The sequence below is a fragment of the Ostrea edulis genome, chromosome 2, assembly GCF_947568905.1.
Source record: "Ostrea edulis chromosome 2, xbOstEdul1.1, whole genome shotgun sequence".
Taxonomy (NCBI): Eukaryota; Metazoa; Mollusca; class Bivalvia; order Ostreida; family Ostreidae; genus Ostrea; species Ostrea edulis.
The window spans coordinates 99045938-99065286 of record NC_079165.1 but is presented as its reverse complement, the minus strand read 5'-3'; the positions used below and the strand labels follow the sequence as shown (position 1 = coordinate 99065286).

Below are 19349 nucleotides of genomic sequence, written 5' to 3'. Positions count from 1 at the left end.
ATGAGGACAATTTTAAGCTGCTTTTAGCTGGCATAAAATCTAGATTTGACCAACCAGGTTACAAAGCTTATGTTAATCTTGAAAACCTCGTAATTAAGGCTTGCACAGGTCAAACGTTTGAAGAAGAATTCAATTTTGTCACGACCCTATATCATACAGATTTGAAGCCAAAGGATCTTTACTGTCAGCTTATAATGTTAAAGACTGTTTTGCCAAAACACTTTACGCCAGCTATACCAAGTGTGGTTCAATTTTTCAGACATTCAAATGAAAAAAGTCTGTTTGCCGAGCTCCTCAAAATTCTCAAACTAATTTTGGTACTTCCTGCAACTAACGCTACCAGTGAGCGCTCATTCAGCGCCATGAAAAGATTGAAAACATCACTGAGATCAACAATGAGCCAAATACGAACAAATAATTTGCTTTTATTGCATGTTCATAAAAATGAGACTGATGAACTGAATCCAGAAAAAATAGTTGAGGAGTTCGTAAGTGAAAGTGAACACAGACTGGCGATTTTTGGAAAGTTTACCGAGTACTAAATACCTTATGACTCAGAAATGATTGATAACAAAATGATAAAGATATATATATATATATATAAATGATATATATATATATATATATATATATATATATATATATATATATATAAAGATAAAAAAAATCCTTAACACCCCCTCCAAAAAATAACAAAAAACCAAACAAAACTTAAAATTAAAGTTGAGGGGTTTTCTGGGAAACTAATTAGATTATATGTACATAATTAGATTTATGTATATGACGTACACCTCAATGCTTGCACATATTTATGCAGTTATCTTTTTACTATTGGTTTTGTCGATATCACTTTTTTGTCGTAAATTACTTTGGTGTGGTGCCCCCCCCCCCCCCCCCCCCCCAAGTGAAATTGCTTCCTACGGGCCTGATATATACATGTATTATTCAAAATCATTATTGATATGCATTAAGTTTATTTGGGGTGTTGCTAAAATGGGGAAATTAAAACAGAACGAAAAACGGAAAATATTTAATGCAATGATATATGGACTGAGGAGGTCCGCATTTTGTAAAATCAAAAGGATTATGAGCAAGGGAAGCAGAAATTACAAAGAAAACGGGAAGATATACTCAGAATCTACCGTTTGATATACTACATACACATGTATAAATATATTTGTCTTTAGAGCAAAAAATACTGAAACATATATTTATGCCCAATGGCGGATCCAACGCAGGCGATACTACCCTCGTTTAGCATGTTTCACCAGACCTCCGACCTGTGAGACTGTAACCCTCCGTTCTGAAACTTCTGGATCCGAAACTGATTGCTTTAATCAACTTCGGATATGTACTTTGTGCTTACTCACCCCCCTCCCTCCCCCTTCCAACTTTTTTGTATCAGTCAATCCGAAAGCCCACATCCACGGGGGAGGTTATTCATTTGTGGTAACTTTCACAGGGGCATGTTATACCATTTTTAATTATTATTAATTAAAAGTGTTCGGTTCTACAATCTGTTTCGTTTCGGTAGGTTTCGTTTCGGTAGATTTTGGTTTGTTTCGTTTCGATTTTGTTTCGCACTTTACAGGTACCCGTGTAGCAGTTTGGTTATCTGTTATTGAACATTTCATTGTGTTAAATTAACTTTTGTCTAAAATCAGTATTACCAATCAGATTTCTTAGATTCGCACTGTATACTCTGCATTGTGAGCGTATCTTAGGCTCTGTCAGTATTACATATATATTATATACAAATCAGAAAATCAAAGGGACGAGCCAATGCGAATTTTTTTTTTTTTAGGTTAGAATGTTTAACGAAAGGGAGTTGCGCCTCCTGTAATCTCCCTTCAAATCCGCCACTGGAAATGAAATGATTTTTGAAATAAAATCGATAAATTCGGAGAGTTGTCATGCCGTTCTGTGATCATTCTATAGTTTAGTGCCCGAGGAATCGTTTCCGGGAGAATTTCAATATGGCGGCGGCTGGAAGACTGTTACGAAAACTTTCTCCAGTGTCAAGAGTAACCCATTGGCAATCTCTTCTATTCAAAACTGCCACTCCAGCGTGGTAAGTTAAGGAGACATTAGAATATTTCTTTTTAATGCATTGCTTAATTCTCTGGAATTGGGAGCAAAACAATGTCCTTGACAGTAAAATGGATGTAATTTCGAATTTTCTCGTGTATTTATGATGTTTATTTACGGTGTGACCGTCGGACCGATCGAAGCATGACATGATCATTGGAGTGTCACAACTAGTGATAAACATAATTTAATGGAGTACAATTAATCAAAAATAAAAATATTCATTCGCTTGAAAATATATAGACCTAATATGATATGTTAACGTCCGTGGGAGCGAACGCAGAGCTCTACATATTTATTAGGTAATGTTCGTTTTTTTTTATCACGTTCAATTTAAACAATATTTATTTACCAAATATTCCATACATGAATGGGATTGGGCAGCAGAAACGGCTTAATTTAGTAGTTTGGCTCTCTCCCAGGATTTTTTGTTCAATCATAAACAATTAAAAGTCCTGTACTAGGTTCTTTGCTGGATTTAGATCACTTTAAAACACCCGGCATGTAATTACAATCATATGTACATGAATGTGGTTGAAAGATATATATACTCTATCTATTATCTTCCTGCTGCCTTCAATGTGACATGCTTAACTTTTGACGATTTGCTTTGAACTTTATGTTTTAGACTGCCTCTACTTTCCTTATTTCTACTCCCAATCTTTCAAAGTCACCATGTAAGGTCACAATCATGATAATCCAAGGTGCGGTAGGTATTTTACCGCATGACACAGCCGAACATATTGTGTATATATTAAAATAAATCCCCAAAACGGACCATATGTGAATAATTCAACGTATTTAATTCATATACTGAACTTATATGTATTAATAACGTGATAGAATACTGTAAAAGTTATGTACAACCACCGCCGAACATCTGTATACTACCGCCGAACACCTAAGATGTGCTTTATAGTATGAAAGATGGGTATCATGATTATTGTAACAAATATCACAAATAATTTATGATGTTTTCAGCATTTTTTAAAACCTAAAATAGGAAAATGCAACAAATTTCATGTGTAACTAGATCTAGGCCTTTTTTTTGGAAATACATCAGACTACAGTTTAGCGTTTGACTCCGATCCCGATCAAATTTAAGCACATTGCTGACCACCAAATTAACGAGTACAATGGGGAAAAAAATGAATAAATAAATAAAATAATTAAATAAATAAATAAATCTCTACTTCAATAATTCAATGTATCGTTTGTGTTTGTATCAATAACTAAAGTTTATGTATATGTAGCTACCACTGAACACTTACTCTCCACCGCCGAACTCTTTTTCTTTATCTAAATTGAAAATAATTGCCCTGTTGATACAAGTAGACTACCCATTTACTTTCTTATAATGTGTTTAGTAATCCCATAAATTTCAGGAGGATAATATTTACTGGTATAAAAGTTATGTCATAAAAGAACATGTAAAAAAAAATGTCCCACGGAGTGTAACGCTTTTTTTGTGACATTTTATGCAAACTACAAAATGCACTGTCTATTCTACTCTTACACGATACACTTGTAACAATTTGGAGAGAAAAAATATTCTCTTTTTCATTAATATCATTAACTATAGCTATTTGTCTTTTTTATTTTTTTGGTTGACATACTAGCTGTTATTAGAATATTTCAAAATTTTATTTGTCTTCATTTATCTTAATTTGAATTTGACTCCACTTTTTTGGCACACTGTTTTTCCCTATAATAGCTCTAAAACTTCATGATTAGTTATTTCGGATTTCAAACATTTCGGTTGAGCATCACTGAAGAGACATTGTTTGTCGAAATGCGCATCTGGTGCATCAAAATTGGTACCGTATAAGTTTTACATTAATGCAACTTTGAATAATCAAACTTAGATCTAGGTACAATATGGTCATTTATTAATTATAATGATTCAGCGAAGTTGAAAAATTAAAAAAAAATAACCCGGACAACAGCAGTCTTTTTAGGTCACCTGAATTCATTCAGGTGACCTATTGCTATCTGTTTTTGTCCGTCGTCGTGCGTTAACATTTGAACATTTTCAGCTTCTTCTCTGAAACCCCATAACCAATTTCAACCAATTTTGGCATATAGCATCTGTGGGTGGAGGGGAACAAAAATTGTGAAATTCGTGGTCCCTGTCCCCCTGGGGCCTGAGGGGTGGGGCAAAAACCATCAAAATGAGTGTAATTTTAAAAAATCTTCTTTACTCCTGGACATCAAGAAGCCAAACTGTGGGCATAATTATAATGAGCATTGAGCCCTCTACCAAAATTGTGAAATTCATGGCCCCTGGGGCAGGGGTTCTTGTGTTAGGGTGGGGCTCTATTGGTCATATAGTGAAAATGTAGAAATTCTTTGAAAATCTTCTCTGTCTCTGGGTATTAAGTAGACAAACTAATAGCATGGTAATGATGAGCAAGGATGCCTCTTTATAACCCCCCCGCAACAAGTTGCGGGGGGTATACTGGAATCGGGTTGTCCGTCTGTCCGTCCGTCCGTCTGTAGACGCAATGGTTTCCGGGCTCTAAAGCATTATCCTTTCCACCTACAGTCACCATATCATATAATGGACTACCCATGGGATGAAGATGTTCCCTATCGATTTTGGGGTCAAAAGGTCAAAGGTCAAGCACACTGGACATCGAAGTAGCAATATGGTTTCCGGGCTCTAAAGTGTTATCCTTTCAACCTACAGTCACCATATCATATATATGGACTACCCATGGGATGAAGATGATCCCTATCGATTTTGGGGTCAAAAGGTCAAAGGTCAAGCGCACTGGACATTGAAGTAGCAATATGGTTTCCGGGCTCTAAAGCGTTATCTTTTCCACCTACAGTCACCATATCATACATATGGACTACCCATGGGATGAAGATGTTCCCTATCGATTTTGGGGTCAAAAGGTCAAAGGTCATGCGCACTAGACATCAAGGTAGCAACACTCAGAAAAGAGGTAGTTTATACCTATTACCAACACCCTTTGGGAGATTGGGGTAAGCGGGGGGTATTCTTAGTGAGTATTGCTCACAGTACCTCTTGTTAAAAATTGTGAAATTCATGGCCCCTGGATCAGGGGTTCTGGTGCTAGGGTGGGGCTCTATAAGTCATATAGTGAAAATGCATTATTTCTTTGAAAATCTTCTTCTCTGTCCTTGGGTATTAAGTAGACAAACCAATAGCATGATTATGATGAGCAAGGATACCTCTTTCAAAATTGTGAAATTCATGGCCCCTGGGTCAGGGGTTCTGGTATTAGGATGGAGCCCTATTGATCATATAGTGAAAATGCATTTTATTTCTTTGAAAATCTTCTCCTCTGCTGCTGGGTATTAAGTAGACAAACTAATAGTATGATAATGATGATCAAGGATGCTTCTTTCAAAACTGAAATTTATGGCCCCTGGGTCAGGGGTTCTGGTGCAAAGGCGGGGCTGACCACATAGCTATTCAATGTTTCTTCCATCCAAAAGTAAAATTCTTATATTTAAACACAAACCTAATTCAAACATTGGAAGGTTGTTACATGATACTCAGGTGACCTATAAGGCCCCTGGGCCTCTTGTTTAAAAAAAAAAATCACCCTTATGCAGCCACCGCCGAACACTTGTAGATTGCTAATAAAATTGCTGATCACCAAATAATGTAAATCATATACGCTATCGATCATCAAAATTTTTCATTTCTATATGAAATCATTTTTTAATTTAGATGCATTGAATAATGAAAGCAACATCATGAGAGAGAGAGAGAGAGAGAGAGAGAGAGAGAGAGAGAGAGAGAGAGACCCTTCTAAAACGAAGTTACAATGTACGTTCTTAACCGTCTATCTCCCTCTAGGTGGTCACACAGTCATGTAATTTTTTTATCAAGTCTGGAGTAGATCCACAGCTACTTCAACAACGTGATTTATACTTTAAGTTATAATAATAATAATGTGCGGCATTATAGTTGTTATTTGTCAATAGTTTTTGTCCAACTTCGTCATTGTCTCGTCTTGGTAGATTGACAAAAGATTCATTATATTATTTGAAACGCATGCTCTATATTTCGTGCTTATTTTTTTATTTTTTTTTATCATAACTCATTTTTAATTTAAACATATTTTATTGAGAAACTCAACAGGATTGGGCAACAGGCAGAGCCTATGTTGATGTTATTATTGTAATATATGTTCTTTGTAACCTATCAGCAGTACTGCTTTTGGTAGTAAATAATACAATACTTGTATGGATAATTTCTTCATTTATTTTTATTTTGTTTTTGGTATCAGTTCCTCATCTTTCCTTTGATCTTTTTACATATATACAAACGCCTGGCCTTAGAGACTCTGTATATTTCTTGTACATGTATATTGTATGTGTATTGTACAGTCTAATTAAAATTAGCCCTATGTTCTATTTGTTATAATAAAACGTAGGGGCTAACTTTAAAATAATACCAGTGAAGTTGTTTCGATTTTTTAAATATACAAAAAAATGCCCCCGTGAAACAAAATTTCAAAGCAACAGTTTTTTAGAGGAAAACTCGAAGAACATGTTCATGCTAAATTTATTTTGTTTCATGGAGGCAGTTTTTCTGAAATTCAGGGATACCTCTCCATTTTAACGCTAAAAATCATATAAATCGCTTATGGCTTGATTTAAACTCGAAATATTTTGGCTAATTTGGTCAATACATGTCTTTCAAACTTATTTTCAAAAATTATTGAATCAAGACATATGTTCCAATTTCTTTTATCATATATTTGAATAACTTCAATTTTTCGATTTTTCATGCAACACCTTTAGGGAAATTAACATGAGATGTGCAACACCTTCTTTGTTTCATTTTCCTATTTTTAGGTAAAACAAAAATGCTCAAAACATAAATTATTTGTGATATTTCTTACAAACCCACATTTCATACTATAAAGCACATCTTAGGTGTTTGGCGGTAGTATATAGATGTTCGGCGGTGGTTGTACATGTACATATAACTTTACAGTATCTTATCACATTATTGATGCATATAAGTTCATGATGTGAATTAAATACGTTGAATTATTCACATATTCAGTGCATTTTTTCCTGGAACATGTGGAATGACTGTTTTATGAACAGGTTAGGCCTACTTCTGAGATACATAAAGAGTTCAATGTTGATATCAATTCACGGATAGACATAAAATGTTGCAAACACTCTCTTAAACTTTATTTTATTTTGTTATCAGCGTGTAAAATATTCCTTTATTTGCTTCAATCTTTAAATGATAACATTATATAATAGATTCACATTTTACCACCACCAAACACTAATTCAAAAGATATAGACCGGGATACACCGTGTTTTCATTTCTATTCTTAAGTCCAAAATTGCTACAAAAACATCGTGAATAATTCGTGAAATTTATTGCAAGAATCGTGATACACACTTCTGAGACTGTAAATAAAATTTTCTTAACATTCTTAAGTGTTCGGTGGTAGTATTCAGATGTTCGGCGGTGGAGAGCAAGTGTTCAGCGGTAGCTACATATACATAAACTTTAGTTATTGATACAAACACAAACGATACATTGAATTATTGAAGTAGAGATTTATTTATTTATTTAATTATTTTATTTATTTATTCATTTTTTTCCCCATTGTACTCGTTAATTTGGTGATCAGCAATGTGCTTAAATTTGATCGGAATCAGAGTCAAACGCTAAACTGTAGTCTGATGTATTTCCAAAAAAAGGCCTAGTTACACATGAAATTTGTTGCATTTTCCTATTTTTAGGTTTTAAAAAATGCTAAAAACATCATAAATTATTTGTGATATTTGTTACAATAATCATGATACCCACCTTTCATACAATAAAGCACATCTTAGGTGTTAGGCAATAGTATACAGATGTTCGGCGGTGGTTGTACATAACTTTTACAGTATTCTATCACGTTATTAATACATATAAGTTCAGTATATGAATTAAATACGTTGAATTATTCACATATGGTCTGTTTTGGGGATTTATTTTAATAGATACACAATATTTTTGGTGGTCGGCAGTGTTCGGCTGTGTCCGGCGGTAAAAATACCCACCCTCCAAGGTGTGACTTTGTGAGACCTCATATTTGATGAGGGACTTCTGGGATTGAATTCTAGATGTACATACAGCTCTATCACTTACATTTTTGCATGTTTTAAATTAGTCAGTACAACTCTCAGTACAAGCCAGTGGGTTGCACTAGCTTGCTGTTATGTTTTTAAAAATTCCTTTTATGCTAAATGCCCAGTAACGTCCAAATATTAAAAAGGAATAACTATACATTCTATTCATTTAAACCAAATTGGGTGTTTAAATTATAGATTGCAAGCAATAGTCTTGTATTTTTGGCTGTCAAATTTAAAACTTGAATAACCGTTGAAGCAACTAATGAACAAGAAAATGGCGGCACCCATACAGCTTAAAGAAATATTGAGTGATTGTTCAGTATAAAAGCATAAGGAATTACATGACTTTTGTTGAAGAAAAATTGCATACCTACCAGGTACTCTGATGTAAATTCCTTTTTTTTATTTTTTACATTTTAGCCAAGTTCGGTTTGCTGGAACAGCAAGATGGGATCCTTTGAGAGACCCAGAATGGATAGATAAACTTTCACAACCAGTCTTGTACCCAGACCCAGAGATATCCAATTGGCACCCACCACAATGTGAGTATTTCTATTTTAATATGAAAGAAAAGGAGTGTTCGAGGACATTGGGTATTCTCTTATTGAGATGCTGTGTTGTAAATTCTTGGTGAGATCCACTTGGCTGTGATATTTTGACTAACGCTTACATCAGTATTTGTCATCAGTCAAAATGTCTCTAGTCAAGCCAAATCTCACTTACATTAAGATTGATTTTGCTGCATGTTTCCAACAGCAACATTTTCATGACCGTGAGACTTGTAACTACATGATCTACTAGTCCTAAAAACATTAATCATGTTCTTTCATAGCAGTCACACTTTACATGTATATGTATCGGCCTAATCATATTTATTGCATTACATAACAAAAGATTTAATGTACACCATTTATTTTCTTTCTTGCAAAAAACATTTTCAAATTTGCAATTACATGTACCATGATTACATGAAGATAAATTTGCAGCTTTAATGAATGATACAAGTGTTTGGGTCTTTTTTTTTTTTTTTTTTGCAGTTTTTAATAAGATAATCAGTATTACAAATAGGAGTTTTGTTTCTTGGCATTTTAAACTTTGTTCAAAATTTGTAGTGTTTACCAGGACAACATTTAATATTTATTGATGACATTGATTCGTACCAGTAATATAAAGAACACCATCAACCTTGTTTTGGAGCATGGTATATGAAAATTTCCACCAGTAAATTACAAAAGATTGATCCACACACTTCAAACAAATTGATGTTTTTATGCCCCCGAGATCGAAGATCGGGGGGCACATTGTTTTTGTCCTGTTTGTCATTCTGTCTGAAACTTTAACCTTGCTAATAACTTTTGAACAGTAAGTGATAGAGCTTTGATATTTCACATGAGTATTCCTTGTGACAAGACCTTTCCGTGGGTATAACATTTTTTACCCCATGACCTTAACCTTGGAATTTGACCTACTTTTTGAAAACTTTAACCTTAATTGCTAATAACTTTTGAACAGTAAGTGATAGAGCTTTGATATTTTACATGAGTATTCCTTGTGACAAGACCTTTCCGTGGGTACCAATATTTTTGACCCTGTGACCTTGACCTTGGAATTTGACCTACTTTTTGAAAACTTTAACCTTGCTAATAACTTTTGAACAGTAAGAGATAGAGCTTTGATATTTCACATGAGTATTCCTTGTTACAAGACCTTTCCGTTGGTATTGAACCTTTTGACCTTGACATTTGACCTACTTTTAATTTTTTTTTTACATTGATCATAACTTCTAAATGGTAAATATTAGAGCTTTCATATTGTACGTGAGCATTTCTTTTGACAAGATCTTTCTACTGGTACCAAGATATTTGCCCTTGTGACCTTGGCCATCTTCGGAATTGGCCATTATCAGGGGCATTTGTGTTTCACAAACACATCTTGTTTTTTTATTATATGGCGTGTCTTGTACTTTTGCAGTGGATGAAGAGGATGTTGATATGTCAATCTCAAATTACACTTTAAACTTCGGACCTCAGCATCCAGCAGCCCACGGTGTATTACGACTCATACTTACACTACAGAATGAGGTATGAGAATACTTACACTACAGAATGAGGTACGGTAATAGTTATAATAGATACGTACATCTGTGGAAGAGCACACAAAAGTCTGGTGTCTCAGGCAAAGTCTCTATTTTCAAGGCAGTGTAGAAAGAATTTTGGTTTTCGAAGTGTACCAAATCTTAATAACTCCCACAGTGATGTGCTCAAACTGTTTTTAGCTCACCTGAGCTGAAAGCTGAAGTGAGCTTTTCTGATTACCCATTGTCCGTCGTCTGTCTGTTTGTAAACTTTTCACATTTTCAACTTCTTCTCCAGAACCACTAAGTCAATTTCAACCAAACTTGGCAAAAAAGCATCCTTAGGTAAAAGGCTTTCATGTTTGTTCTAATGAAAGGCCATGTCCCTTTCAAAGGGGAGATAAACACAAAAATGCAAAATAGGGTCAGGTCATTTAAAAATCTTCTCAAAAACCAATTGGCCAGAAAAGTTTACATTTACAAGAAAGCTTCCTGGCATAGTGCAGATTCAAGTTTATTAACACCATGGCCCCGAGGGTTATTCGAGTTTTGTGTTTCTTGACTTTTATTATTTTATATGTTTACTCTATCAAATACTGCATTGTTTTTACAAACTATATATATATAAGAAATGATTGAGTTGCTTGAAATCATGGCCCCAGTGGGTAGGATGGGGCTACAATGGGTGATCCAATTTTATATGGGGGAAAAAAATCTTTAAAACTTTTCTTCTCAAGAACAACAGAACCATGATATGCAAGTGTCCTCAGGTAGTACAGATTTAAGTTTATTCATGACCCTGTGGTTTGGATGGGGCTTCAATGGAGGATAAAAGTCTTTTGTGATATTATATGGGAAAACATCTTCCACAGATTCATATTTAGTCAAATCATGGGCTAGGATGGGCAAAAATAGGAATTCGAAATTTTACATGGGAATATGTAGAAGATTTTTTGAAAATCTTTACAAGAGTAGTGGGGCTACTTTAGATCAAATTAATATGCAAACATTCCCAAGTTGTGTGGATTTATGTGTATTCTTATGATTTCCCCTTCAGATATGGATCCTGGGGTTAGGATGGGGATCATGTTATATTTTGCATGATACAGGAATAAAGTTTGAATTTCTTTTTAAATCTCCAAAACAGCAAGGTTATGTTAGTAATATTGATATTGAAATATCCCCATGTTGTAAGGATTCAAGTTCAGTTAAGTTAGGACCCCAGTTCGGGGGGGTCTAGGATGGGATAATGATATCAAATCTAAAAAATTTGTGGGGATAAAAAAGGTTAAAAATTCTTTTTGAAACATCTGAAGAATATCAGGGCCAAGATGACTCAGGTGAGCATAGTGACCTAGGAGCTTAGTGTTCACAATGCATTAAATTTCAGCAGAAAGATGTATATTGAGGTGTAGTAAACAATTAACATTAAAGGATTTTTAAAACATTTTGTATCAGTATCTGTGGTACTGAGTAAAGGGTTTTGTTAAAGCACCGTGATAATTACATTTAAATGTACATTACAGTGTTCAGTTTGATGTTTTTGTTTTCTGTGTAGACTGTCATCAAGTCAGATCCACACATAGGATTACTTCACAGAGCCACTGAGAAATTAATCGAGTACAAGACATACACTCAGGTAAATATCAAAGTCTGCAAGGTCGGGGAAAGTTTTACATCGTCCTTAAATTTAAAATATATCTATAAAAGGAATTTTCAAAAATACATTCCTCAAAACAAAGGAAGACTGATTTGATCTGTAGTTAGAAATAGGCACTTATTGATTTGACATTTCAAACCATGTTCAGTTAAATTTATCACCCTGGACTTTGAATTCTTTTAATCTTTGGTATGGAATGGGGGCATTTATATCATTCTATCATCTATCAGTGTTTTTGTTTTTTATTGTTTAAAAAAAGAGCTGTGATTGACTCAGTAGCACAGCTTCCAGGTAAAAAAAAATGAGTCTGTGAGTCACATGTTGATTGTTTCTATTTCAGGCCCTGCCATACTTTGATAGATTGGACTATGTATCCATGATGTGTAATGAACAAGCATATTCTTTAGCTGTGGAAAAGTTACTCAACATAGATGTGCCAATCAGAGCCAAGTATATTCGAAGTAAGCGCATACAGTCTATAGTATTAATTAAGTATTGATTGAATGATTTCATACACATTGCTTATCAAAATATCAACAGCTGAGTATTTTAGTCTGTTGTGTCATTGTTTATCAAACATCTGTTAGAATACTATGTTGTATTAAGGATAAACAACAAACTTACCCATCTCTGAACATGCTTATCTGAAAAGTGTTATAGAAAGGTGGGAGGTGATACTGGAGAATATGTTTATTCATAGAGTGTTATAGGGAGGTGATATTAAAGAATATGTTTATTCACAGTGTTATAGGGAGGTGATATTGGGGAATATGTTTATTCATAGAGTGTTATCGGGAGGTGATATTGGAGAATATGTTTATTCATAGAGTGCTATAGGGAGGTGATATTGGAGAATATGTTTATTCATAGAGTGTTATAGGGAGGTGATATTAAAGAATATGTTTATTCATAGAGTGTTATAGGGAGGTGATATTGGAGAATATGTTTATTCATAGAGTGTTATAGGGAGGTGATATTGGAGAATATGTTTATTCATAGAGTGCTATAGGGAGGTGATATTGGAGAATATGTTTATTCATAGAGTGTTATAGGGAGGTGATATTAAAGAATATGTTTATTCATAGAGTGTTATAGGGAGGTGATATTGGAGAATATGTTTATTCATAGAGTGTTATAGGGAGGTGATATTGGGGAATATGTTTATTCATAGAGTGTTATAGGGAGGTGATATTGGGGAATATGTTTATTCATAGAGTGTTATAGGGAGGTGATATTAAAGAATATGTTTATTCATAGAGTGTTATAGGGAGGTGATATTAAAGAATATGTTTATTCATAGAGTGTTATAGGGAGGTGATATTGGAGAATATGTTTATTCATAGAGTGTTATAGGGAGGTGATATTGGAGAATATGTTTATTCATAGAGTGCTATAGGGAGGTGATACTAGGGAACTTGTCTATAGGAGTTAATACTGTACTTCATAGCATGTACATTTGTATGGTGTAGTAGTCAATTTCTAAAGATAAAACTCACTTGTAAAGAAAGAGATTTTCATCACATTCTACATTAATATAATTAAGATTTTGATCGCATGATCTTATTTGTTTGTTATAAGTCAATATGTATTATTCATCCTAAATGTGAATTAGTAGTCTTTGTAAATGCATCTAAACCAAATTTTAAAGAAAAAAAAAAGGAATTGCAGTATCTTTCCTAACAAAAACATATCCTGTATATATCTGACTGAGTTGAATGTGGATGTTTATATCTGGTCATCACAGCAATGTTTGGGGAGATTACACGTATTCTGAATCACCTGATGTCAATAGGAACACATGCCCTAGACGTAGGAGCCATGTCCCCATTCTTCTGGCTGTTTGAGGAGAGAGAAAAGGTGAGCTTGTCAGTTTTCGTCTTATATCATAAACACAGGCAATTCTATTGTTTGGGTTCAAATTTACTACTCTTAAGTAGTAAATTCAAACCCAAGAGATATAATTGCCTGGGATCATAATACATTGTTTTTTTTTATGCATTCAAATACTGTAGATTCCCAAATATACTTGAGGAATTTATTATTGTATTATTCAATGAGAAATACCACTCTTGAAATATAATGAGTTGCTTTTCTTTTTACATTGCTGAAATGAACGTAAAAACTCGTGATCAACAGGCCACTCAAGAAGTCGTGTTCTCGAATTTGACGCCTATGAGTCATTTTGCGATATTAAGAACTGGCATGAAATTAGAAATCAACAGTAACCTTTCCATACAATTCCTTCCTTTATACACATAATCTTTCCATACAATTCCTTCGTTTATACACATAATCTTTCCATACAGTTCCTTCCTTTATATGCGTAATCTTTCCATACAATTCCTTCCTTTATACGCATAATCTTTCCATACAATTCCTTCCTTTATACGCATAATCTTTCCATACAATTCCTTCCTTTATACGCGTAATCTTTCCATGCAATTCCTTCCTTTATACGCATAATCTTTCCATACAATTCCTTCCTTTATACGCGTAATCTTTCCATGCAATTCCTTTCCTTTATACGCATTGCTGATTAATAATGCATAGTAACACACCAGAAAAAGTATGATAGACTCATACATTACAATATTTTTGGACTTCAAATACATGAAGTAGCATATAAGCCCTATGGGCTGGGTGCAAATTATATACATGCATATAGTTACAATACATTTGTATTTGTGATTTTGTGAAGATACACATCTCGCTATAATAGATAATTATTTTATTTTCTGTTTCTTTTACTCGTGGAACAGTTAATGGAGTTTTATGAGCGGGCATCTGGAGCAAGAATGCATGCTGCTTATGTAAGACCAGGAGGGGTGGCTCTTGTAAGTGTTGAACTTAAATTCAGTACATCAAACGACCTATCAGGGATTTACAGTTGGTTGAGATTGCACAAAAAAGATTTATATACAGCAGGCCTGTGTATTATAAACTAAGACAAAATGTTGAATTGTCTTGCAGGATATACCACTAGGATTGATGGATGACATTTATGACTTTCTTACGAAATTTAACTTGCGTTTGGAAGAACTCGAAAATGTGTTGACAGAAAACAGGATCTGGATAGATCGAACAGTGGACATTGGTGTGGTCACTGCTAAAGATGCTCTGGCTTATGGATTCAGGTCAGATAGGGGTCTCATTTGATGTACTGTAAAACTGTTTTGCTGTGATTAAAGCACATTTTGTCTTGATAAATAACTTTGGTGCGTTAAGTAATATGTTTTTATTCATGATTTTCAGTGGAGTCATGCTTCGGGGCTCAGGCATTATGTGGGATCTCAGAAAGACCCAACCATACGATGCCTATGACAGGATGGAGTTTGATGTGCCCATTGGTGTACATGGGGACTGTTACGATAGGTAAAAAAGATAACCAGCATGAAAATCTAAAGAAAGATTACAATACACAGACTTAAGATTACCATACACAGACTTAAGATTACAATACATAGATCTAAGATTACAATATACATGGCTAAGATTACAATACTTTGACCGAAGATTACAATACACAGGGCTGAGATTACAATACTTTGACCGAAGATTACAATACACAGACCTAAGATTACAATACACAGATCAAAGACTACCATACACAAACTTAAGATTACCATACATAGAGCTAAGATTACAATACACAGACCTAAAATTACAATACACAGACCTAAGATTACAATACACAGACCTAAGATTACCATACATAGACCTAAGATTACAATACACAGGGCTAAGATTACAATACACAGGGCTAAGACTACCATACATAGACCTAAGATTACCATACATAGACCTAAGGTTACAATACATAGATCTAAGATTACAATACACAGGGCTAAGATTACAATACACAGGACTAAGATTACAATACACAGGGCTAAGATTACCATACATAGACCTAAGATTACAATACACAGACCTAAGATTACCATACATAGACCTAAGATTACAATACATAGATCTAAGATTACAATACACAGGGCTAAGATTGCTATACACAGATCTAAGATTACAATACACAGGGCTAAGATTACAATTCACAAACCTAAGGTTACAATACACAGACCTAAGATTACCATACATAGACCTAAGATTACAATACATAGATCTAAGATTACAATACACAGGGCTAAGATTACTATACACAGACCTAAGATTACAATACACAGGGCTAAGATTACAATACACAGGACTAAGGTTACAATACACAGACCTAAGATTACAATACACAGGCCTAAGACTACAATACACAGGCCTAAGATTACCATACACAGACCTAAGATTACAATACATAGACCTAAGACTACAATACACAGACCTAAGATTACCATACACAGACCTAAGACTACCATACACAGACCTAAGATTACAATACACAGACCTAAGATTATAATACACAGACCTAAGATTACAATTCACAGGCCTAAGACTACAATACACAGGCTTAAGATTATAATACACAGGCCTAAGATTACCATACACAGACCTAAGATTACAATACACAGGCTTAAGATTACAATTCACAGGCCTAAGACTACAATACACAGGCTTAAGATTACAATACACAGGCCTAAGATTACCATACACAAACCTAAGATTACAATACACAGGCCTAAGATTACCATACACAGACCTAAGATTACAATACACAGACCTAAGATTACAATACACAGACCTAAGACTACAATACACAAGACTAAGATTACCATACACAGACCTAAGACTACAATACACAGGCCTAAGATTACAATACACAGACCTAAGATTACCATACACAGACCTAAGATTACAATACACAGATCTAAGATTACAATACACAGACCTAAGATTACAATACACAGACCTAAGATTACAAGACACAGGACTAAGATTACAATACACAGATCTAAGACTACAATACACAGGACTAAGATTACAATACACAGACCTAAGACTACAATACACAGACCTAAGATTACCATACACAGGACTAAGATTACAATACACAGACCTAAGATTACAATACACAGACCTAAGATTACAATACACAGGACTAAGATTACAATACACAGACCTAAGATTACAAGACACAGGACTAAGATTACAATACACAGATCTAAGACTACAATACACAGACCTAAGATTACAATACACAGGACTAAGATTACAATACACAGACCTAAGACTACAATACACAGGCCTAAGATTACCATACACAGACCTAAGATTACAATACATAGACTTAAGACTACAATACACAGACCTAAGATTACAATACACAGACCTAAGACTACAATACACAGGACTAAGATTACAATACACAGACCTAAGACTACAATACACAGACCTAAGATTACAATACACAGACCTAAGATTACAATACACAGACCCAAGATTACCATATACAGGACTAAGATTACAATACACAGACCTAAGATTACAATACATAGACCTAAGATTACCATACACAGGACTAAGATTACCATACATAGACCTAAGATTACAATACATAGATCTAAGATTACAATGCACAGACCTAAGATTACAATACACAGACCTAAGATTACAATACACAGGACTAAGATTACAATACACAGACCTAAGATTACAATACACAAACCTAAGATTACCATACACAGGCCTAAGACTACAATACACAGACCTAAGATTACCATACACAGACCTAAGATTACAATACATAGATCTAAGATTACAATACACAGACCTAAGATTACAATACACAGGACTAAGATTACAATACACAGACCTAAGATTACCATACACAGACCTAAGATTACCATACACAGGACTAAGATTACAATACACAAACCTAAGATTACAATACACAGACCTAAGATTACAATACATAGATCTAAGATTACAATACACAGACCTAAGATTACAATACACAGATCTAAGATTACAATACACAGGACTAAGATTACAATACACAGGACTAAGATTACAATACATAGACCTAAGACTACAATACACAGACCTAAGACTACAATACACAGACCTAAGACTACAATACACAGACCTAAGATTACAATACACAGACCCAAGATTACCATATACAGGACTAAGATTACAATACACAGACCTAAGATTACAATACATAGACCTAAGATTACCATACACAGGACTAAGATTACCATACACAGACCTAAGATTACAATACATAGATCTAAGATTACAATGCACAGACCTAAGATTACAATACACAGACCTAAGATTACAATACACAGACCTAAGATTACCATACACAGGACTAAGATTACAATACACAGACCTAAGATTACAATACACAAACCTAAGATTACCATACACAGGCCTAAGACTACAATACACAGACCTAAGATTACCATACACAGACCTAAGATTACAATACATAGACCTAAGACTACAATACACAGACCTAAGATTACCATACACAGACCTAAGACTACCATACACAGACCTAAGATTACAATACATAGACCTAAGGCTACAATGCACAGACCTAAGATTACCATACACAGACCTAAGACTACCATACAGAGACCTAATATTACAATACACAGACCTAATATTACAATACACAGGCCTAAGACTACAATACACAGGACGATAATTACAATACACTGACCTAAGATTACAATACACAGGACGATAATTACAATACACAGGACTAAGATTACAATACACAAGACTAAGATTACAATACACAGACCTAAGATTACAATACACAGACCTAAGATTACAATACACAGACCTAAGATTACAATTCACAGGCCTAAGATTACCATACACAGACCTAAGATTACAATACATAGACCTAAAATTACAATACACAGACCTAAGATTACCATACACAGGACTAAGATTACAATACACAGACCTAAGACTACCATACACAAGACTAAGATTACAATACACAGGACTAAGATTACAATATACAGATGTATTATTACTTTATACAAAGTTAACATTATACCAACTTAAGAGTACAGCATACAGAACTGAGATTAATAGTATCCTTCATTAGTACAAGTATGGGATGGGGAAATATCACAACGGGGACAAGATTCGCATTCTAGGACGAGGCTTTGTCGATTGTGAGATAGGGAAATTCCACTAAGGAGACAAGATTCGCATTCTAGGACGAGGCTTTGTCGATTGTGAGATAGGGAAATTCCACCAAGGAGACAAGATTCGCAATCTAGGACGAGGCTTTGTCAAGTCCTAGACAGGGCATCTTGTTCCAAAGGTGGAATTTCAATATCCCACCCGAATAAATAATGAAGGATTATTTTCTCACATTTTACCCACAGTTTAGTGCTTAAATTCAGGAGCTTTCAGAAAATTCAAAATCGTCAAAATCCTTATTTGAACTTTGGTGCAAAAACAAATCAGACAGACAGAAAGAGC

General features: G+C 34.4%; 1 protein-coding gene across 1 annotated transcript in view; it reads left to right on the top strand.

Moving 5' to 3' along the window:
- Positions 1–1928: 1928 nt before the first annotated feature.
- Positions 1929–19349, top strand: part of LOC125680789 (NADH-ubiquinone oxidoreductase 49 kDa subunit-like) — a 32435-nt gene continuing 15014 nt past the window's right edge. The window contains exons 1-9 of the mRNA XM_048920558.2: positions 1929–2071; positions 8638–8759; positions 10189–10298; positions 11850–11930; positions 12292–12412; positions 13696–13808; positions 14711–14785; positions 14922–15085; positions 15204–15323. Of these exons, the coding sequence (XP_048776515.1) occupies positions 1977–2071; positions 8638–8759; positions 10189–10298; positions 11850–11930; positions 12292–12412; positions 13696–13808; positions 14711–14785; positions 14922–15085; positions 15204–15323 (1001 nt within the window). The 5' untranslated portion in view covers positions 1929–1976. The remainder of the gene's footprint in view (positions 2072–8637; positions 8760–10188; positions 10299–11849; positions 11931–12291; positions 12413–13695; positions 13809–14710; positions 14786–14921; positions 15086–15203; positions 15324–19349) is intronic.